At 38.9% G+C, this 22,806-nt stretch overlaps 2 protein-coding genes and 1 pseudogene across 9 annotated transcripts in view; all 3 read left to right on the plus strand.

The window, feature by feature from the left end:
* The window catches only part of OSBPL8 (oxysterol binding protein like 8), a 170,607-nt gene extending 163,211 nt beyond the window's left edge, over positions 1 to 7,396 (plus strand). For 5 of the 7 annotated variants that reach the window (XM_040233855.1, XM_040233854.1, XM_040233851.1 and 2 more), the window contains 2 exons: positions 881 to 983; positions 3,215 to 5,089. In XM_040233855.1, coding sequence (XP_040089789.1) covers positions 881 to 983; positions 3,215 to 3,347 — 236 coding nt within the window. In that variant the 3' untranslated portion in view covers positions 3,348 to 5,089. Of the gene's footprint in view, positions 1 to 880; positions 984 to 3,214 lie in introns of all 7 variants that reach the window. The other 2 variants (XM_040233850.1, XM_040233852.1) reach the window with 1 other exon arrangement.
* Positions 7,397 to 13,438: 6,042 nt separating this feature from the next.
* Positions 13,439 to 18,340, plus strand: BBS10 (Bardet-Biedl syndrome 10). 2 transcript variants are annotated; one of them, XM_040233859.1, is made up of 2 exons: positions 13,439 to 13,824; positions 14,305 to 18,340. In XM_040233859.1, the coding sequence occupies exon 2, from the start codon at positions 14,309 to 14,311 to the stop codon at positions 16,283 to 16,285; it is 1,977 nt and encodes a 658-aa protein (XP_040089793.1). In that variant the 5' UTR covers positions 13,439 to 13,824; positions 14,305 to 14,308; the 3' UTR covers positions 16,286 to 18,340. The 2 variants fall into 2 exon arrangements, with proteins under 2 accessions (XP_040089793.1, XP_040089792.1); XM_040233858.1 differs by having other exon boundaries at positions 13,447 to 13,719.
* Positions 18,341 to 22,011: 3,671 nt separating this feature from the next.
* LOC120859024 lies at positions 22,012 to 22,108 on the plus strand (annotated as a pseudogene).
* Positions 22,109 to 22,806: the final 698 nt, after the last annotated feature.

Below are 22,806 nucleotides of genomic sequence, written 5' to 3' on the forward strand. Positions count from 1 at the left end.
GTCGTTGGCACCATCGTGCTCAAAAGGAGAATATTATTTATGCTGTTGTTCCCATTTCACAGTGAGGGAAGCGGAGGCACAGGTCACCCTGCCCAAGGTCGTATACCCTGTAAGGCAGCACATATATGTTATATATGCAGATATTCTGGCTCCATCACTCATTGTCTTATCCATTCCACTATATTACCTATAATGTATCAGCTAACATTTATTCAGTACCTAACATGGCCAAACTGGATGTTTAAACACACATTACTACAACCGTGTAAGTTTGAGTATTATTATTATCCCAAGTTTACAAATGAGATAGCTGAGACCTGGAGAGAGATTAAGATCTAAACAAAAATGGAAAGGAAGGAATGGATACTTGAAGGGATTAAAAAAATATCATACACTTTGTTGGTTGACAGTAAAAATTTGTAGAAGAGATACTAAAACCAACAGAAAAGTTTTCAAATGTAGGTGACTAAGAGAATAAAGATAACATTAACAATTAATTTTAAAAACCTGAAAAGGTGCTCAAAAAGTTGACTTCTTCATATGTGTACAAGTAGGCAAGAGATAGAAGAGTAATACCTCCCCCAGATTAATATATGTATTTTTAAAGAAATATTTTTGTCATTTTTAATTGGCTAAAAAATAAAACTGATTCAACCCAAAATTTAACTACTTTATGTAATATATCTATAGTGTTCTAGTTTTGAACTATGATTGAAACTTCAAAATCCCAAGTATTAGGAGTAGTATGTTAGTCTCTAAACCATAAAAATAATGTCTAGGAAAATTTTTATTACATGAGAATCATTAAACTGAAATGTAAATTGTTTATAATTAAATATGTCCACTATTTTCACTGTGTTTATTCTCAATGTCTTTTTAGCTCAATCAGTAAAACCAAGTGCAAGAAGAAAGAAAGGGATAGAACTGGGAGACATTCAAACTTCAATTGAATCTATTAAACAAACACAGGAAGAAATTAAAAGGTAATCTATACTGACAGTGACTATTCATTTGAGTCCAGGGGAGTTAAAAATCCTGTTACATAGAAAGTCATATGCAAACTTTACATTTTTATAACATTGCTAAGCTAAACCAGAACCCTGGCTTCTAACACCGGATTACTGAAACACAGGAAATTCCTTTGGCACTAAAGTACTGGGGGAGAAAGGGAGGTTGTTTTGTCTCATTTGTGAGGCTAGAATCGGAATCTCATCTAACTGCTGTAGCCTATTAGGAATGTAGCTGAGTTAAATCTGGAAGTGGGATGGTTTTTGAGAATGTCAGTGCTTCCACAGTCCTTTGTACATGGCTAATTTTAATTGGAATGTACCAGTTGTTGAAATATCGAAATACGTTCATAACAGTGGATGAGACCTTTGAGTGTTCCCTTTGCATTTCCCCACACTCACCTCCTGATGATTCAGCACCAAAAGGTTGTAACACCTAGGGAAGGGAAGGAACACCAAGGGACCTTCCTTGTAAGGGAAGGTTCCTATCTATCACTAAGGCCAGCACAAGTTCAGATTGGTTGTATCCCATTGCTATAACAGATGTTAAACTTTTTTGTATTAGCCAACCTGCTTTTGTGTGTTCAGCACTCAGTGCTAGCTGTTCTGGGGGATTTTTTTAAAGATATTTATTCTATTCTTGGTGATTTTATAGCTTATATTTAGTTGCTGTTCTCAGCCTCATCTCTTGCCATTCCTCTACGCTGACCCTGTGCTCTAGTCCTATGAAACTTCCCACATCTCCAGAATATAGTGTGCCCCTTCATATAGGGGCTTCCCTAATGTTTCAGATGATAAACAATCTTCCTGCAATGCAGGAGACCTGGGTTTGATCCCCAAGTTGGGAAGATCCCCTGGAGAAGGGAATAGCAACCCGCTCTAGTATTCTTGCCTGGAGAATTCCATTGACAGAGGAACCTTGTGGGCTACAGTCCATTGGGTTGCAAAGAGTTGGACATGACTGAGTGACTTAACACTTTTGTCTTTGGATCTTTACCCTCAGTGAACCCACTTTTTAAACTGCCCTTCCTCCCACCTTGCCCTTCAAGAAAATCCCTGTTTATCCTTCAGAATATAATTCAAATGCTACTCTTTTTGTAACATTTCTGATCCCTCATCCTCTCCGCCCCCAGAGTTTCTAACTCTCCCACTTGGCATGCGTGGTTCCCATTAGTCTTTCTGAGTGCTTACTGTACTGCAGAGTTGCTCACTGTGTGTCTGTTTACCTACTCCCACTCCACCCCAACTGGACTGTGAGCTCTTTTAGAGCAGGGAGCATGTCTTCTGCATCTTGGTATCATCAGTCCTTATATAAGTGATCACATTTCCTAATTTAATTATATTTATAAATTAACGAGCCTACTTGTTCATTTTGCCTCCTTTCTTCTTCTATACTGGGAAAACACTTTCAAAGAAGTCATAAAAAGAAAACATCTTCCCTAATCAGCTTGTTTTAGGCCAAGTATTTAGAGGCGCACTAGGATAATGTAAGCTTGTATTGTGACTAAATTAACATTTTATTTTTGTTAGCATATGAAATGCCTACCAAGCATTCTTCAAGTTAGAAATATCATAAAATTTGTCTTTTTCCTGATAAATGAAGGATTTTTCTCCATCTCTACCTTTGTCTCCCTAAAAAAAGATAAAAGAACCTTAGTGGACCAACTGAGAGGCAAAATTTTTGTTTTAAAACCACTGTGGTAACAAAGAAGGTGATATATTATAAAGTCTGCAAACTTTAAAAATTACGTTTGACATGCTTAGTCACTCAGTTGTATCCAACTCTTTGTAATCCTTTGCACTGTAGCCCACCTGGCTCCTCTGTCCATGGGATTTCCCAGGCAAGAATAGTGGAATGGGTTGCCGTTTCCTTCTCCAGGACATCTTCCCAACCCAGGGATCAAACCTGCACCTCCTGTGTCTCCTGCATTGCAGACAGATTTTTTACCCACTGAGTCATCAGGGAAGCCATGCTTAACACACATCATTAAGTCACACATTTGGTACAGTGTGCAGTTCAGATTTAGGCAGAACCTGCTAGTGGTTCCACATAGCATAATCAGTTCCCCCAGGAGGTGGTAAATGTTTGAACTTTATACAATTGAATTTTATACAGTTGAATTATGTGGCCATATATCAAATTGTGATTTCTCTGCTATCATTTTTTTATAAATAATTATTACATTTATTGTTCCTTATTTTTATAGAAACATTATGGCTCTTCGAAATCATTTAATTTCAAGCACACCTGCCACAGATTATTTTCTTCAACAAAAAGACTACATCATCATTTTTCTTCTGATTTTGCTTCAAGTCATAATAAACTTCATGTTTAAGTAGAAGCCCTTTACAATTGAGTTAATGAACTGGAATGATCAGATTTGGCCTGGGACCAATGTTGAAGTTGGTTTGGTCTTTATTAAAACATCACAATATTTATAAAACTGAAAACCTTAGAAATAAATGTAGAAGTGTCGACTTTTCATACCTTTTATCCTTAACCTGAAACAAGAGCTATTCTATTTGATTATTAAAGTGAACTATGTGTTAAGTGCCAGAATGTTTCTAGCTTTTGTCAGAATATGTCTACATGTGAGTATAATGAATCCACATGTATACACAATTGTGTCTTATATATACCTTACAGTAATCTTTGTAGTCTGTGGTATGTTCATGTAATGAAATATATAGCATTAATGTCAGTCATAACAAAAATGCTATCGATCTTATATATGTAACAATCTATTTTCTTCATAAAACAGGCACAGAACTTTTATCAGTAAGGAATTACAGAATGGGAAATAATGGGATACTAGGCATAAACAGTTCAGCACACTGTACTGTTAAAAAAAATCATTTTCAAAGCATTCAGCTCAACTGTCTTCTTACAAACAGAAAACAAACAAAATGTGTGGTCAAATTGAGACAGAGTGGCAAATTGCTTTTTTCAAAAGTTTACACAAGATTTTTTTAATCCCTAGAATTTAATATTTATAGATACAAGTATAAATATGTGTATATCAACAGCAGAAAACTGATATGCAGCTACTTGGATCTGTTGATTCTATCTTTCTTATCATACGTACATAATACCCACTTAAGCACTTGCTGGAAAAAAGTGTGGTCAAACTTGATTGCTGTCCTTCTTAATTTTTTTTAAATTCAGTTGGTCCAAGAACATAGGCTAAATTCTAGAGATGTTTGTAGGGCATATAAAATGCTGATAATCATGATTTTTCATTATGAAAACCTTTCTTTAGCTTTTATTTAGATTCTGGTGTGTTCAGTGAAACAGTAGAATAGAAAATATATATATATTTATATCCCATATTTTACTTCAAAAGCCAAATAAGAGAAGAGTGATAAGAAAAGACAGTGTGTTGGTAATTATGCATTTTAAAATTGGTTTCTTTAAAATGTGCAATAAGTTGAGCATCTAAGAAGAGCATCAAGTTCCGAAGTTTAATTCTCTGTTCTCCTTTGCTCTCAGTAACTGCATTCTGTGGCAAAACCACAGTTCCTCAAGGTTCCTTTTGTACAGGCTCAGGCAAACATTTTCCCTAAATTTTTTTTCAGTTTAATATTTTTACTTTATGTATCTTAGAATTCCAAAAGTAGATTTTGAAATGAAAATGAAAGTCAGAGAGGAAATAATTGCTCTGGCTACATTTGCCCTTGACTAAGAAGAGACTGTGAGACACTAGTGAAGTTATAGTCAATGTTTATACCATGCTAAGCATACAATAAAGGAAAGGTTACTAAATTATTGAAAACTGAAAATGATAAGAAGAGCCTGCTTTGTTCCTCCTAACCAATATAGTTATCTTTAGTCTCCTTAGGTTTTATGAGGAGCCATTTCTTATGTATTTTTGGCAAAACAATAATTGTGAAAATGTTTTTTAAGTAGATTATACATAAATAAGATATACCTATACCCAATATAAGCAAAGGTATGACTACACTAAACAGGTGGGTTTTTTGTTTGTATTTCATACTTGTTGGTATCATTTTTGTACTCACTCTCTGTTACCAATATTATGCTCAACTGCCTATTCATTAATATATATTTTGTAAATATTGTACAACTCGATCCTTTTTTATGGCTTAAATTAGAATTAATTTATATAAGTTGATTGGCGGATCACAACAATAATTTCATCTTTAAACCCTGAAAACTTGTTTTTTTTTTGTTGGTAAACTCCCTTTTGAGGCTTTAGGCTTATCTACCTGTATGTTACTTTCATTTGGCCTTAGTGTTTTATTTGTATGGTTATCCTCTAAGACTAGAGAGGGAGTTGTTTTCTTTATTTTTAAAACTTTCTTGTTAGGGCAAATGTTATGGGTTCTTATTATCCCAGGAGTCAAAAACTATTTCATGAGAAAGAGCAGGGTTACTCATGCTGTTTCTTATACACTAAAAACATATGTCTAATCTAATAGTCTTATGCTTTTAGTTATATGAGTTCCTTTCTGTGAACTGAATACAAAACTCAGGAATTGGTGGCTTAGTTTTAGATCAGTTCTTATACTAGGCTTAGTATGTGAATCCTTTAAAACACATAATGAACTTTGTATTTAGCCATATATGTAATTGACTTTGAATGTTCTCTGCCTGAGATTAATCTTCACACATGGACTCATAAAAATTGTGATTTACGGTTCCCAGTTATCTGAGAGTCTCATGATGGTTTCTAGGATTTAAGACCTATAACCAGTTTTTTTTTTCTTTTTTCATTTGATCAAAAAGTTTGTTTTTTCACTGGAAAATTTAAATAAGTAATAGTTATTGACATGTGGGTTTTTGTTTTAGTTATTAAATATACTGTGCCTTCAGTTATCCACCATTTAGTGAGATGTAGCTGGCCCAAGAAAAGACAATGTATAGGGTGTGTGATATAAGTAAGTTTCAGTGATAGATATTTCATTTGTATTTCATATCACTACTTTTTTTGTATTACTTATAAAGGTACAGTGTAATTTTTGTTACCATTCCATTGAAAAAGTTGGCCTTGTAAAATACAACTCTCATTTAGTATTCATGCTTTTGTGCCTTTAAGAAAATAATTTTTTGTCATTTTTGTGTTACAGAACTGTAATATGATTCAAAGTGTTTATAGGCTTAATTGTCATAAAAGGGTCATTTCTCTGTGTCACTTTATTTCCTTTGATAAAGCTATAGTATGTTTAAACAGTAATGCTGTACTTTTTTATAACAGTTTGTCCATTTACCCATCTCAAATATATTCTTCACTTTCACACATCACTGAAGTAGACTTGTCAGACTATTCTGAGTATTGTTAAACAGTGCCTTTTTGATGGAATTCACACTGTTTTAGAGTGTCAACTCGTGCCATACGTACACAGAATTATGTGGAGAAGGCAGTTTTAACTTTTTGAAGAATATCTTGGTCAAATATTTAAGAAAACAAATGTATAGAATTCCATTTTTTCCAGTGTTTCACATTTCTAATGAACAGTGAATATATTTGAGGGTTTTTTGTTTGACATACAGTGATAATGATGAGCCATACATGACGCTGCAGATTATTTTGAATTATGTTAAATGCACAGAAATATTAAAATCAACATTTATACCAAATTTTCCAATTTGAACCATAGCTGAGAGGGGAGGAATCCCACACAGATCACTAAGTTTACATTTGAACTGCTATCTTATTTGACTACGTGGAAAAAGATTCTTTAACCTGTATAACCTGCCACTGTTATGTAATTTGGTTTTATTTTGTTTATCTATAGTGTGAATTTAGTATGTTTAATTTACTTTTTGTTACTCTTAACATGCTGTTTGTTTTGTTACAGTTTTAATTGAAGATGGACTGTTAAAATTGAATAGGACCAGTGTCTCCTTAATATGATTAACATATTTAGAAGAGCCACAAGAAACCCGTGACAAAATGAATGTGAATATACTTTATAAAATATTTAGAAAATGTTCTTTCTGAATTTATCATGAAAAATCATTTGAGAATTACAATATTTAAAGAAAAAATGCCATGAAATATTTGAACTAATGAGCCACACAACTTCAGTTGAAATTTTTTACTTTTCAGCATGTTATCTATACATCTAAGTTAAATATCCTGTTTAATGGTCATTTATAAATTCAAACACTGGTCAGTTTTGTAAAATAGAATACAAGTATGTTACCTGCAGTGTAAGTACAGCACACTGTCCAGTTATTTTCCTTAAGGTGCATAGTAAATGTACAGATGGTCATAGGCAACTGTTTTGTAATGTATTACATTTCTAATCTGTTACTCCTAACCTATTATAAATGTTTGCAGAGACAAAAGAATTGAATTTTTCTAATGATCTGTAAAATGATGCTAACTTCAACTAGGCATTCTAAATAAAATTTTTAAAAAGAGCAAACGGATCAAATGATTTTGACTATAACATGGTGACGAAATTACATAGTAATAAGTTTTTAGTTAAAAGTCATTTTGTGGGTAGTTGTGAAGACAGTGAAGGGATCTAACAGCTAGAGTCCCTAATGTACACATTACATGATGTTTTACATTCATTCTTCTTGAATACCCATAATAACCTTTCAGATAAGTGGAAGTTAGATTAGAGATGAAGAATCTGAGGCTCATAGAAGTTACATAATTCTGAAAGCTACATAATAAAAGTGATAGCAAGCCCAAGTTTGAATCCATGTCTGACTTCAATGTCCATTCTCTTTCCACTGTACATTTAAACAGTACTCTGATCAAAGCACTTTACTTTTATATGTTTGTAATAGTCCATTGCTCAAATCAAGTAACCCCTTTGTGGTAGATAAGGAAAAAAAAAAAACCTTGCTATCATTCAGTTCAATTCAACTGCTCATTCATGTCCAATTCTTTGTGACCCCCTGGACCGCAGAGAACCAGGCCTGATACCATCCAACCATCTCATCCTCTGTCATCTCCTCCTCCTGCCTTCAATCTTTCCCAGCATCGGGGTCTTGAGTCAGCTCTTGCATCAGGTGGTCAAAGTATTGGAATTTCAGCTTCAACATTAGTCCTTCCAATGAATATTCAGGACTGATCTCCTTTAGGACGGACTGGTTGGATCTCCTTGCAGTCCAAGGGACTCTCAAGAGTCTTCTCCAATACCACAGTTCAAAAGTATCAATTCTTCGGTGCTCAGCTTTTTTTACAGTCCAACTTTCACATCCACACATGACTACTGGAAAAACCATAACCTTGACTAGACGGACCTTTGTTGGCAAAGTAATGTCTCTGCTTTTTAATATGCTGTCTAAGTTGGTCATAACTTTCCTTCCAAGGAGTAAGCGTCCTTTAAATTCATGGCTGCAGTCACCATGTGCAGTAATTTTGGAGCCCCCAAAAATAAAGTCACCCACTGTTTCCCCATCTATTTGCCATGAAGTGATGGGACCAGATGCCATGATCTTCGTTTTCTGAATGTTGAGCTTTAAGCCAACTTTTTCACTCTCCTCTTTCACTTTCATCAAGAGGCTCTTTAGTTCTTCCAGTTCCAGTTCAGTCACTCAGTCGTGTCTGACTCTTTGTGACCCATGAACCACAGCACGCCAGGCCTCCTTGTCCATCACCAACTTCCGGAGTTCACCGAAACACATGTCCATTGAGTCGGTGATGCTATCCAACCATCTCATTCTCTGTCGTCCCCTTCTCCTCCTGCCCTCAATCTTTCCCAGCATCAGGGTCTTTTCAAATGAGTCAGCTCTTTGCATCAGGTAGCCAAAGTATTGGAGTTCCAGCTTCAGCATCTGTCCTTCCAATGAACATTCAGAACTGATCTCCTTTAGGATGGACTGGTTGGATCTCCTTGCAGTCCAAGGGACTCTCAAGAGTCTTCTCCAACACCACAGTTCGAAAGCATCAATTCTTCAGTGCTAAGCTTTCTTTATAGTCCAACTCTCACATCCATGCATGACCACTGGAAAAACCATAACCTTGACTAGATGGACCTTTGTTGACAAAGTAATGTCTCTGCTTTTCAGTATGCTCTCTAGGTTGGTCATAACTTTCCTTCCAAGGAGTAGTTCTTCACTTTCTGCCATAAAGGTGGTGTCATCTGCATATCTGAGGTTGTTGATATTTTTCCCGATTATCCTGATTCCAGCTTGTGCATCTAGCCTAGTGTTTCATGACGTACTCTGCATATAAGTTAAATAAGCAGGGTGACAATACACAGTCTTGCCGTACTCCTTTTCCTATTTGGAACCAGTCTGTTGTTCCGTGTCCAGTTCTAACTGTTGCTTCCTGACCTGCATACCGATTTCTCAAGAGGCAGGTCAGGTGGTCTGGTATGCCCGTCTCTTTAAGAATTACCCACAGTTTATTGTGATCCACACAGTCAAAGGCTTTGGCATAGTCAGTAAAGCAGAAATAGATGTTTTTCTGGAACTCTCTTTTTCGATGATCCAGTGGACGTTGGCAATTTGATCTCTGGTTCCTCTGCCTTTTCTAAAACCAGCTTGAACATCTGGAAGCTCACAGTTCATGGTTGCTGAAGCCTGGCTTGGAAAATTTGGGGCATTACTATGCTAGCGTGTGAGATGAGTGCAATTGTGTGCTAGTTTGAACATTATTTGGCATTGCCATTCTTTGGGATTGGAATGAAAACTGACCTTTTCCAGTCCTGTGACCACTGCTGAGTTTTCCAAATTTGCTGGCATATTGAGTGCAGCACTTTCACAGCATCATCTTTTAGGATTTGAAATAGCGCCACTGGATGCTATTTAGCTATTTCCATCACCTCCACTAGCTTTGTTCATAGTGATGCTTCCTAAGGCCCACTTGACTTCACATTCCAGCTTGTCTGGCTCTAGGTGAGTGATCATCATGATTATCTGGGTCGTGAAGATCTTTTTTATATAGTTTTCTGTGTATTCTTGCCACCTCTTAATATCTTCTGCTTCTGTTAGGTCCATACCATTTCTGTCCCTTATTGAGCCTATCTTTGCTTGAAATGTTCCCTTGGTATCTCTAGTTTTCTTGAAGAGATCTCTAGTCTTTCCCATTCTGTTCTTTTCCTCTATTTCTTTGCACTGATCACTGAGCAAGGCTTTCTTATCTCTCCTTGCTATTCTTTGGAACTCTGCATTCAAATGGGTATATCTTTCCTTTTCTCCTTTGCTTTTCACTTCTATTTTAAGGCCTCCTCAGACAGCCATTTTGGCTTCTTACATTTTTTTTCTTGGGGATGGCCTTGATCCCTGTCCCCTGTACAGTGTCACGAACCTCCATCCATAGTTCATCAAGCACTCTGTCTATCAGATCTATTCCCTTAAATCTATCTCTCACTTCCACTGTATAATTGTAAGGGATTTGATTTAGGTCATACCTGAATAGTCTAGTGGTTTTCCCTACTTTCTTCAATTTAAGTCTGAATTTGGCAATAAGGAGTTCATGATCTGAGCCACAGTCAGCTCCTGGTCTTGTTTTTGCTGACTGTATAGAGCTTCTCCATCTTGGACTGCAAAGAATATAATCAATCTGATTTCAGTGTTGGTCATCTGGTGATGTCCATGTGTTGAGTCTTCTCTTATGTTGTTGGAAGAGGGGTTTGTTAGGACCAGTGTATTCTCTTGGCAAAGCTCTATTCGCCTTTGCCCTGCTTCATTCTGTACTCCAAGGCCAAATCTGCCTGTTACTCCAGGTGTTTCTTGACTTCCTACTTTTGCATTCCAGTCCCCTATAATGAAAAGGACATCTTTTTGGGGTGTTAGTTCTAAAAGGTCTTGTAGGTCTTCATAGAACCGTTCAAGTTCAGCTTCTTCTGCATTATTGGTCAGGGCATAGACTTGGATTACCATAATATTGAATGGTTTGCTTATATAAGCATAGATAACAAAACTCACATGAAAACGTTTTCCCCCCACAAATTATCTATTAGTCCCAACTGAGTCAATGTCAACATCACGTATGTTACAAGAAATCATTCCTCTAGTTTTCCTCCCTCATCCTCCAATCCAGTATTTGCTCCCCTCAGTTGCTTGTGGCTAAGAGCAAGTTAGTTTTGTCTTACTGCCGGGAATGGGAGGGCTTACAGGTGTCTCCTGTCCTATCAGTCAGTTCAGTTCAGTCGCTCAGTCGTGTCCGACTCTTTGCAACCCCATGAATTGCAGCACGCCAGGCCTTCCTGTCCATCACCAACTCCCGGAGTTCACTCAGACTCAGGTCCATCGAGTCAGTGATGCCATCCAGCCATCTCATCCTCTGTTGTCCCCTTCTCCTCCTGCCCCTAATCCCTCCCAGCATGAGTCTTTTCCAAGGAGTCAACTCTTCACATGAGGTGGCCAAAGTACTGGAGTTTCAACTTTAACATCATTCCCTCCAAAGAAATCCCAGGGCTGATCTCCTTCAGAATGGACTGGTTGGCTCTCCTTGCAGTCCAAGGGACTCTCAAGAGTCTTCTCCAACACCACAGTTCAAAAGCATCAGTTCTTCGGTGCTCAGCTTTCTTCACAGTCCAAGTCTCACATCCATACATGACCACTGGAAAAACCATAGCCTTGACTAGACGGAACTTTGTTGGCAAAGTAATGTCTCTGCTTTTCAACGTACTATCCAGGTTGGTCATAACTTTTCTTCCAAGGAGTAAGCGTCTTTTAATTTCATGGCTGCAGTCACCATCTGCAGTGATTTTGGAGCCCCCCAAAATAAAGTCTGATACTGTTTCTACTGTTTCCCCATCTATTTGCCATGAAGTGATGGGACCAGATGCCATGATCTTCGTTTTCTGACCTGCCTCTTTAGAAACCTATATGTAGGTCAGGAAGCAACAGTTAGAACTGGACATGGAACAGACTGGTTCCAAATAGGAAAAGAAGTACGTCAAGGCTGTATATTGTCACCCTGCTTATTTAACTTCTATGCAGAGTACATCATGAGAAACTCTGGGCTGGAAGAAGCACAAGCTGGAATTAAGATTGCCAGGAGAAATATCAATAACCTCAGATATGCAGATGACACTACCCTTATGTCAGAAAGTGAAGAGGAACTAAAGAGCCTCTTGATGAAAGTGAAAGAGGAAAGTGAAAAATTTGGCTTAAAGCTCAACATTCAGAAAACGAAGATCATGGCATCTGGTCCCATCACTGCTGTCCTATACATAGGAGTAAGTGAAAGTGAAGTTGCTCAGTCGTGTCCGTCTCTTTGTGACCCCGTGGACTGTAACCTACCAGGCTCCTCCATCCATGGGATTCTCCAGGCAAGAATACTGGAGTGGGTTGCTATTTCCTTCTCCACGGGATCTTCCTGACCCAGGGATTGAAACCGGGTATCCCACCTTGCAGGCAGACGCTTTAACCTCTGAGCCACCAGAGAAGCCCATACTAAAGGGTAGGGAAAATAGCCCCTCACTGTTCAACCTCAGTGAAACATCTAAAAGGTATTTTTACTGACGTTGACCAAACTCGTATATAGTTGTATAGTATTGGGTTGATAATTCTTTTGAACCTTATAAAGTATCCCTTTCTTGTGGAAATAGTGGGTCCCTGCCCTGGTGACACGTGACGGTAATTTGTTGAGTATGTTGTATTTGTTGAGTGCTTAGTACTTATGACACACCATGCCAAAAAAAAAAAAAAATCCCACAGCTTTGTAAACACTGTCCACTGCCACCCTCAAAAGGTTTTTTACATATCACCATTTTTTCTTTTAAGATGAAAAAAGTGGAGACAAAGAATGTCACAGATATGTAAATGGCACAGCAAACCCAGGTAAATCTTAAACCCATGCTCTTTACCATTTCATCCTTAAAAGAGGGGTGTGTCTTAACGTACGAAAACAGTATGTTCTTTCTGCTTAACAGTATTTTTTTTTCCTGCCGTCGGATTGTGTGCAATAATCCTGGGTCATTGTTTTTAAAGCATACTATTGATTACCAATAAGTCCTCACATCTATCACCTCTGCTAAAGAAAAAGAAAATTGCGGTGGCGAGGATTTCATGTTGTTGATACTTAAGCCCAGGAAATGTGGCAAAGCCCCCTCAGAACGCATGAAGCCTGCAGCTCGTGACCGTGGCCAGGCCCTCCTCATCTGGCCTGCAGCACGAAAGAAAACCGCTGGGGCAGAATGTGGACAGGATATGCACAAGTTCAAGGCAGAGGTCTGGGAACGAATTTTTGACGGCAGTTAGAAACGAACCGAATTCTAGCCGCAGGGCCCAGTCCCTCCACTATCGTGCCGAGCTCCTGGGAAACTGAGGGTTCTGGTGGCAGCTGAGGCCTCCAGGAAAGGAATGAATTCACCTAGGGAGCTGGGGAAGGGCTTTCAGCTTCCTCTCCAGAGACCGCTCCAGAGAAGCCCCGACCTTTTGTCTACCTTCACGGGCTTTCAGACCGCTAGCTCTACTGGCCGAACCGTGGGGTGGGACGGCCGACCCTCGTCCAACCAAGAAGCCTAGCCCCCCGGCTTCCGGTCTTCTACCCGCCCCTTCCGCTTCCGGCGGTACCCGCGCTCTGTTCCTTCCCGGCAATCCTGGTTTTCTGGGAGCGGCGTGCGTAGGCCGCTGGAACCCGAGGGCTATGGCCGCTGCGGGGTCTGTGACGGTGGCGTTGCATGTGGCGGAAGTGCTAGAAACCATCGTGAGCGGCTGCTTGGGGCCCGAAGGGCGGCAAGTTCTGTGTACCAAGCCCACTGGCGAGGTGCTGCTCAGCCGGGATGGAGGCCGCCTGTTGAAGGCGCTTCATTTAGAGCACCCCGTAGCCAGGTACCCGCCACGCACGCTCCGGCCCGTTAGGGCATCCTTTAATTAGGTACTCGCGTCCCACACTCCAGACGGACACCTCCCGTCATCTCCCTGGACTTCTTGCCCGTAAGATTTTGCTCTTTGGGAAAACTGACCTTCTTCCTCTCGCCCAGCAGAAAAAGCCCAGCCATTCTGCCAGTAGGAGCTAGAGGTCCTATAGCCCAGAAGATAGTAAAGAGGTCGGGGCTTCTCGGGAGCTGTTTCTGGAGAAAACTGACCTTGGATGAGACCAGTGTACGCTCAGTGTTAGAGCACTGTCCTAGGGAACATTCCACAACTGAAAAGAGCATTTCGCCTTTCCTTCCAGCTCGACCCAACCCTAGAATCTTGAAATAGCACAAAGGTGGTTCTATTGTTTTTCCCTTTTAAATAACAGAAACCATTCAGCCTGTATTTAAGTAAATTTTAAAAGGGAAAAAACAAAGTAAGTACATTAACGAGATAGTATTCTCATTTTATAGGTGTAAAAACATGCTTTCAACTTGATTCAGATGTGGAAAGGCAGCCCTCTGAAAATCTGAGTTGCTTTCTTTCTTTCTTGTGCAGGGTGATGGTGGCCTGTGTTTCCAGTCATCTAAGAAAAACAGGAGATGGTGCTAAAACATTTATTATCTTTCTTTGCCATTTACTCAGAGGACTTCGTGAGATCACAGGCAAGGAAAAGGATTTTTTCCCTTTTGAAAATATTCAAACCTGTGGAAGGCACTGGAAAAATTGCTGTCAGTGGAAATTTATTTCCCAAGCTCTTCTAACATTTCAGACACAAACATTAGACTATGTTATGGACCGTTACTTAAGTAGACACTTCTTGTCCATCTTTTCTTCAGGCACTAAAGAAAGAACATTGTGTAGGGGTTCTTTAGAGATGCTCTTAGGGGCATACTTTTGTGGAAGAGTGGGAAGAAATAATCGCAACTTGATATCTCAGTTGATGTATGACTATGTTTTGAAGTGTACAGCTTGTGAAAGTAGGTTTGAAGAAGTACTTGAGATAGTGGATGACTGTTTTGTTGAGTTGAAAGTTGGTGTCACCGGCCTTCCTGTTTCCGATTCCAGGATCATAGCTGGGCTTGTGCTTCAGAGAGACTTTTCTGTGTACTGTCCAGCAGATGGTGACATAAGAATAGTGATAGTAACAGAAACCATTCAGCCTCTTTTTTCAATTTCTGGATCAGAGGTTATTCTAAATTCAGAAGCACAGTTTCAGACATCTCAGTTTTGGATTACAGAAAGAACAAAAGCAATAGTGAAACATTTACAGAATCAGAATGTAAAGTTACTCCTATCTACTGTGAAGCAACCAGACTTAGTAATTTATTGTGCAGGACTGAATGGCATATCTGTGGTGGAGTGTTTATCATCCGAAGAACTTTCTGTTATCCAGAGAGTCATTCGTCTTGTTCCCTTTGTACTACCAGAGGCCTCTTCTCAGTATGAACTCTCTCACACTGCTTTGGTGAAATTCTGTAAACCCCTCATCCTTAGATCCAAAAGGTATGTTCATCTTGGCTTGATGAGCACCTGTTCATTTACACCACATTGTATAGTTCTTTGTGGACCGGTGCAGGGTCTTGTTGAACAACATGAGGATGCTTTACATGGAGCATTTAAAATGCTTCGGCAGGTATTTAAAGACCTTGATCTAAATTATGTGACACAAACCAGTGACCAAAGTTGTACATCAGGTCCTCGTATATATAAGAATAGTAGAGAAAGTAATGAGTTACCAGAAATTGTGACCAGCTCAATACAAAGGTCGTATCAGGACACTGTTGTAAAGAACAAAGGTGAACTGGCAAAAACTCAAACGAATTTAAAAGTATGTTCAGATTTGATAGTTCCAAGCGTCAAATTAGAGAAAAATGTATTGTGTTCAACACCAAAAGTGGCAGTAACAGATTCACACCAGACAGATGAAACATTGAGATGTTCATCCCCAAACAAAGGGAGGATAATGGATGACCATGAACCATTTATTGAAAGTAATTCTGCTAACTCAAAAACAGAAAATACTAGAAAAGAAATTTCTTACGAAAAGTTACAGGTTACAAAACTTGCTAGAAAGGACAGCATTTTACCACTGAGATATAAGTCACTAGAGATGTGTACTTCCCAAAGTTACTATTTCTCATCTATACCAGCTGGTTGTGTTTTGCCTGTGGGTGGTAATTTTGAGATTTTATTGCATTACTATCTTCTCAACTATGCCAAAAACTGCCAGCAATCAGAACAAACCATGGTTAGTAGGATAATAGCTAATGCACTTGTAGGCGTTCCCAAAATCTTGTATAAGTCTAAGAAAGGAAATTACAGCTTTCCACAAGTATATGTAAGAGCTCTCCAGGCACTGCAAACCAGTCAACCCATGATAAGCAACCAAACAGGTTTGGAATCAGTTGCTGGTAAATACCAGTTACTAACTTCAGTTCTTCAGTGCTTGACAAACATTTTGACTGTTGACTTAGTAATCAGTATTAAGAGACAGCCTCAGGAAGTTTATGATCAAGATTCAGAAGAGGAACTATAAAATTGGAAGCTTTTTATTAACCAGAGTTTTAATCCAACTCAAGCCATAAAACAAGGCAGGCATGTGATCACTGATTTTCAAGTTAATTCAACCTAGTTAGGAAAACAGCAGAACTTTAAAGTCTTGAGAAGTATATGAGGCCACCAGACATTCGGATATGAATATTGTAGACTGCATTCACTATGGAACAGTTCTGAGGAGGAAGCCTGGATGAGTGAAGCCAAGGTCTGAGGATCTTTTTTTCCCCTTCAGTGTCCCTGTGTCTCAGCTCTTGAGTTAGTCTGTGGTTTGGGGGGAAGGTGTTTTCTCATAGCTCCCTTTTACTTTTCTGTATCTTTTTTCACTCTTCCCTTCTTCGTTGCCTTTCTATAGTTAGTTAATAGAATAATCTCAGATTTGGATGAAGTCTCCAAATGCCATCCTACTTTAGTTCATAAAATATTATTTGCTTTATTGAAAATAATTTATTTCTCCTACTCATAATTTCTGTAGCAAAAGTCTCATTATTTTTTCTCAAACAGTATATAAGTAAAATTATTTTTTACTTTAATTGTCCCCTTATTTAGAGCCTGGATAGATTTTTTTCACCATTCATGCACCATTGAGTATGTTACCATAAATAGGATTTTGTGGATTGTATTTATTTTCATTTCTTTAGTTGAAATAATTCCAAAAAGAATATGAAAATCATACTATCATTTTCTCCTGTTCTCTGAGAGCTTGCAAGATAGTTCATGTATGTGTTGGGTTTTCTTGTATTTGATGCATAGCCATAGTTCAGTAGTAACAAATAATTTGAGGGTTACAGTTGGCTCTTTGATCTGTGGGTTGTACATCAATGGATTCAACCAACTGTGGATTGAAAATATTCGGGAAAAAAATTTACAGAAATTTCCCAAAAGCCTGATTTTAATTTGCCAGGTGCACCGGCAATTATTTACATAGTATTTACATTGTATTAGGTATTATAAGTAATCTAGAGATGATTTAAAGTACAAAGACTACGTGGATAGCTTATATGCAAATGCTGTGCCATTTTTTATAAGACTTGAAAGTCCACAGATTTTAGTGTCTGCTGGGGGGCGGGGCCGGGGTGTGTTCTGGAACCAATCCCTCTTGGATACCGAGAGACTGCTATATTTATGTCTAATATGAATTTTTTAATGTTTATATTTTAAAGGTTTATAAATGCAAATAATATTGTGACTCTAACTGTGAATAAGGGCAGTATCTTCTACTTTTGGTATTTCTCTATAACATCCCAGACAGTACTATATTCATACCGAGTATTCAGAAGGGCTTGTTGAATAAAACTGTTTTCTTTAATCTGTTCTAATTATGTGTTTCCTGTTTACTAATTCAACAAATTCTTATTGAGTGCTTGCTATGTACCAGATGCTGAATATACTGTGGCAAATAAATAGATATGGTTCCTACCTTCAGGCACTTTTCCTTAAAAGTTAATGTGTAGTGGATAGTGACACCAGTTGGACTGAAATTAAATTTAGGAAAACCAGTTTTTAAAATTTCATTACAGTTAAACTTGAAAAAGCAACACTGACAATATATTAAAAGATTGTAATCTCCCTTGCTCAGCTGGGCAGCACACAGACTAAAATGTGAGCAGTAACATTAGTATGACCCTTGCACAAGGATGACACACAAAAAACTAATGTTCCATCATTGCAAACCTTTTATATCAAATAAAATTTTATTTTTGTAAGGTTTATGTTATATGAAAGTGAAAGTGTTAGTTGCTCAGTTGTGTCTGACTCTTTGAGACCCCATGGATTGTAGCCTGCCAGGCTCCTCTGCCCATGGAATTCTCCAGGCAAGAATAATGGAGTGAGTAGCTGTTCCCTTCTCCAGGGGATCTTCCTGACCCAGGGATCGAACCAGGTCTGCATTGCAGGAAGATTCTTTACCATCTTAGCCTACCGTCTGAGTCAAGCCACTCTGGACCTCTTATGTCATATGTGATAACACTGTTTCACTTCTGTGATTATGGAGAGAATGTATTATTTCTCTTTCTTATACTAAATCCATAGATATATAGATGTACTGTAAAATTATTGTATCATTTTTTTCATTCACTTTTTAAAATTGCCTGTCAGTTCTCTTGATAACTTTGCTTTATTTTGCTGCTGTTGTTTTAAATACTTCTCTATCAGTGAAGGCATTCAGACATGCATGCCCATGCCTTTCATTTGGTAGGCGTTTATAGCTATAAATAGTCACTGGTCCAGGAGCCCCTTTGTAGGCTGGGAGTGTTTGTGTTGGTACCTAATCTAATATCTGCCACATAGTAGTAGCCAATTAATGTCTGTTAGGGAGCTCTGGTCCTCATAGATGAGGCCCTAATTATTTCTATCAAACTTTCATGGAAAAGAATCTGTTTGCAGGGGAAAAAGGCAGAAAATGTAGAACAGGTCTATACAAAGCAATCTTTTTTCTTTTCATTAAAAACATCCTAAAAAATGGTGATAAAGCTTTCATGAGTCATCCTTGTCCTTTGCAGAATAACACTAGGGAGTTCACATTACTGAGTTAGATAAAAGAACATTTCAAAAAATGTGGTTATGTTACACTTAAACCCACTTCCACAAAGGGTTTGAGGTGACCTGCAACAAAAATAGATAAAGTAAAATCTGAATAAAAATTAAAGAAGACCAAAGAAAATGTAAAGATGATTAAAATCAAGACCATGTTCCTGTTTTTATTGCTGCATGATGAATATTTTTATTCATTCAAAAATTTTATTCAAATTTTACTTGATTTGAATCACTGTACCTCTCACGGTTCTGAGAGTTGCTTGGATTTAGCTGGATAAGTTTCACTGTATTCTGTCAGCTCAGGCAGCCATAAAGGTCAGCTGAAATTCAAGGGGAGGGAACACAGGCCCCACCACTCAATGGGAAATGTTGATGTCCCCTTATAGGAAGAGCATGTGGGATGAGATATGTTGAGGCAGCTATCTTTGGAAAACAGAATCTGCTATACCATGGGAGAAAAAAGCTGCTCAACTGAGGTTTTTATTATTGTTTTCTGTAGTTATATGTCAGTCCACTTTCCACAAACACATTTTCCCCAATAACTTTTATGAACCCCTTATTTTTTCTCATTGGGCCAGCACAATCCATTTTTATTCCCAAAACAATAGGCATTAAATAGTTGAACATCCTTCAATTGCTTTAGCCAAAGAATTGTTTAACCATGTTACACTGGAAGGGTTATGATATCCATGTTTTAGACTAAAACGGACAGGGAAGAGTTCAATTTGAGCCTGAACTTTCATCAGAAATTACTCATTCCCTTCCAAAAGGAATAGAATATGTTTTTCCCATCATCACAGAAAAGCAGGGAAAAGAAAAACTCTAGTTTTAGGGGGAGTGGGGCTAGGATGGAGCTTTATAAATAGCAAGAGATTGGTAGCAACCCTCCTGGCTCAGATGGTAAAGACTCTGCCTGCAATACAGGAGACCCAGGTTTGATATCTGGGTCAGGAAAATACCTTGAAGAAAGGAATGGCTACCCACACCAATATTCTTGCCTGGAGAATTCCATGGGCAAAGGAGCCAGGCAGGCTAATCTATGGTGTTGCAAAGAATTGGACACAACTGAGTGACTAAGCACACATACAAATCTAGATGGATCCACAAACTAAATGGATTAGGGACAGTGACAAACATGCCTAGGGAAGAGGTGATTTCTCAGTGGATACCTTAATGGCATTTTGATTTTTGAGCCATTTGAATGCTACTTATTGACATGAAATAAAATTTTAAAAAATAAATTTAGAGCACACACATATAGAATACCCCTTAAATAGCTAAAATAAGGATCCTGACCTAAGGAAATGCAAGATCATGATGGAAGAAGAACGATGTGAGATATACACTAATGGGTCAGTGCTTTTACAGCAAAAAAAAAAAGATACAGTCAAAGAAGGGAATACTCTCTTAGCCATAACTGGGTAGCGGTTTTCACAATTCTGGAAACATTCTTCCTCAGGAGGTTGCTCTGAGCCAAAGAAGTACTGGCAAGTAGCGTGGCCTTCATTTCCTCAGAGAATTTCCAGTCCTGTGTCTGGCTCCTTATGGAGACTCAGATTTTGTCAGGCTGCCGAGAATGGCTCTGTCTTAGGGACTGAATCTAACCACACTTGTGAGTGTGACCAATTTATTTACAATAAGAACTGTCACGAGATCATTCCAAGACAATCTGACCAGTCGGACCTATATGTGGGAAGTCAAGTAATAATCAGGTGGTTGCTCAGTAAGTGTGGAATGAGAACAAGAGAAATCAAATTAACCGAATGAGCCCCCTCCCAGCCAGTTATGCTCCAGTTCCCCAGTGCTCAGTCGTGGCCTTCTTCACCTACACTTGCTTTCTGTGGGTTTCTATTTAGTTCTATAACTTGGGTGCTACCACATGCCGATGATTCCAAACTTTGTATTTCCAGCCAACCTCTTCTCTCACCTACCAACTCATTTATCCACCTCCCAACCCAGTCTCCACATGGATGCTTACCCTTAACGTGTCCAAAACAGGATGACTGTTTCACATCCTCTAAACCTGGTTCTTCCTCTGCTGTCCCATTGCAGTTAGTGGCATCACCACTCTCCCACTCAGTCAGAACAAAAACCTGGAGCCGTTTTGACTCCAGTCTCACCTTCACATCCTGCAGCCAACCAGCAAATCCCACTGCTCCACAAATGTAGATTTCAAATCTGCCCATTTCTCAGGATTGCCTTTCCAGCCCCCAGTCCCTTCCTCTCACCTGCCATAGCTTCCTAATCGTCTTGCTTCTAGACCTTGCATTTTATCCTGGACTGATTTCCCTACCCCCAACTTTTTATGTAAAAAATTTTAACTCCACAAAAAAAGTTGAGAAAAGAGCACAACACCCACAAACCCTACATCAAAATTCACCAATTACCATTTAACCCTTTGTTCATGCATGAGTGTGTACACACACACACACTTTACTGAACCATCTGAAAGCAAGTTGTTTCCCTAAATACCGCAGTATGTATTTCTCATGAACAAGGGCTTCTTCTACATGACTAAGTGATTCTTTTTAAGATGCAAATCCTGTCATGTCATCCCTCTGCTCAGTCTTCCAAAGATTTTTCCTTCACACAGAATGAAATCCAAATTTTTCATAGTCTACAAGGCTGTCCATGTTCTATCTCCTGCTTATCCTTAAATATTACCCCCTACCACTCTCCCTCCAGCTTTCTCCCCACCAGTGACACTGTCAGGACAAGTTATGCCATACTGAGGTAACAACTCCAGATCTCAAGAGTCTTGACACAGTGCGTATTAATGTCCTCACATAGCTATTAAAGGTCAGCTAGGAGCTCTGACCCCACGTGATTTTCTTCTTCACTCCTAGATCAGGGCTGATGGAGCAGTTGCTGTCTTTGCCAGTCATCATGCCAGAGAGAGAGAAGAGATCTATAGGGTCTTTGATTGGCTGTGTTCAGAAGTGGCACATGGCATTTCTACTCATGACTCACTGTCCAGAACTAGTCACACGGTGCTAACCCATGCACAGAAGAGCCAGGTGGTTCCGTCCCACCTTGAGCCTGGAAGAGGAGAGAAGTCTTGGCGGACAGCAGTAATGAGCACCCAGACCGACGTTCCTTCCGTCCCTTGAACACTCAAGTCGTCTCACCCTGTTTTCCATTTGCTGTTCTGTCTGCAGAAAACTCTTTCCCTCTGTGCTCACTTCAGCAGCACATATACTAAAATTGAAACGATACAGAGAAGATGAGCGTGGCCCCTGTGCAAGGATGACATGAAGAGTTCCATATTAAAAGAAACACCACCACCTCTTTCCTTCTGATCTTCACATGGCTCACTTCCTCACTTTCTTCAGGTATCTCTGCTTTGTGGTCACCTCCTTAGAGATACCGTCTTGGCTTTTCAATCTAAACATATTCCTTCTCCATGACCTTCCTACCCTGGTAAGCTCTTTCTGAAGCACACATCTAATGTTATTAGTGTTTATTTTTTACAATGACTGCTTTCCGCACTAGAATAAACTTCGTGAGAATGGGGACTTCTTCACTTCCCTGTTTGCAGCACTGCTTAACCAAGTAGGCACTCTATTTCAGTGAATGAATGCATGAGTGAATGAATGAAGACAAATGGACCAGTGGAAAGACTGACTAAGTCTCCTTTCTGAGCAGTGATCCCAGAGATCCAACCAATGTTTGGATTTGCCTCAGTGACTCCATTTTTGTGTCTAACACTACCTAAACTGACATACCCAGTTTTTTCTTAAAATACTAAATCACTGCAACTTTCTACCATCCTGGAAGCCATTCTGTTTCCTCCGGGTGACTTAGCATGTCTTTGTTCTAAACAGTCATTTGTTCATTTTAAAGAGCAGCTCTCAGTAGAAAATTTTATTCCCAAGTCTGTGCAGAAGGCCTCCCTGTAGCCTTACGGATTGATGACATGTTGTGGTTGAATCATGTTTATGCTTAGGTTAACAGTATAGTAAGGGCTTC

Source organism: Oryx dammah, unplaced genomic scaffold (genome assembly GCF_014754425.2).
Source record: "Oryx dammah isolate SB20612 unplaced genomic scaffold, SCBI_Odam_1.1 HiC_scaffold_29, whole genome shotgun sequence".
Lineage (NCBI taxonomy): Eukaryota > Metazoa > Chordata > Mammalia > Artiodactyla > Bovidae > Oryx > Oryx dammah.

What these genes read in the sequence shown, in the direction of transcription:
- BBS10 (XM_040233858.1), top strand. Translation starts at nt 13,535, where the DNA reads ATGGCCGCTGCGGGGTCTGTGACGGTGGCGTTGCATGTGGCGGAAGTG. An exon ending in TTAGAGCACCCCGTAGCCAG is followed by an intron (nt 13,720 to 14,304) that starts GTACCCGCCACG and finishes TTTCTTGTGCAG; the next exon opens with GGTGATGGTGGCCTGTGTTT.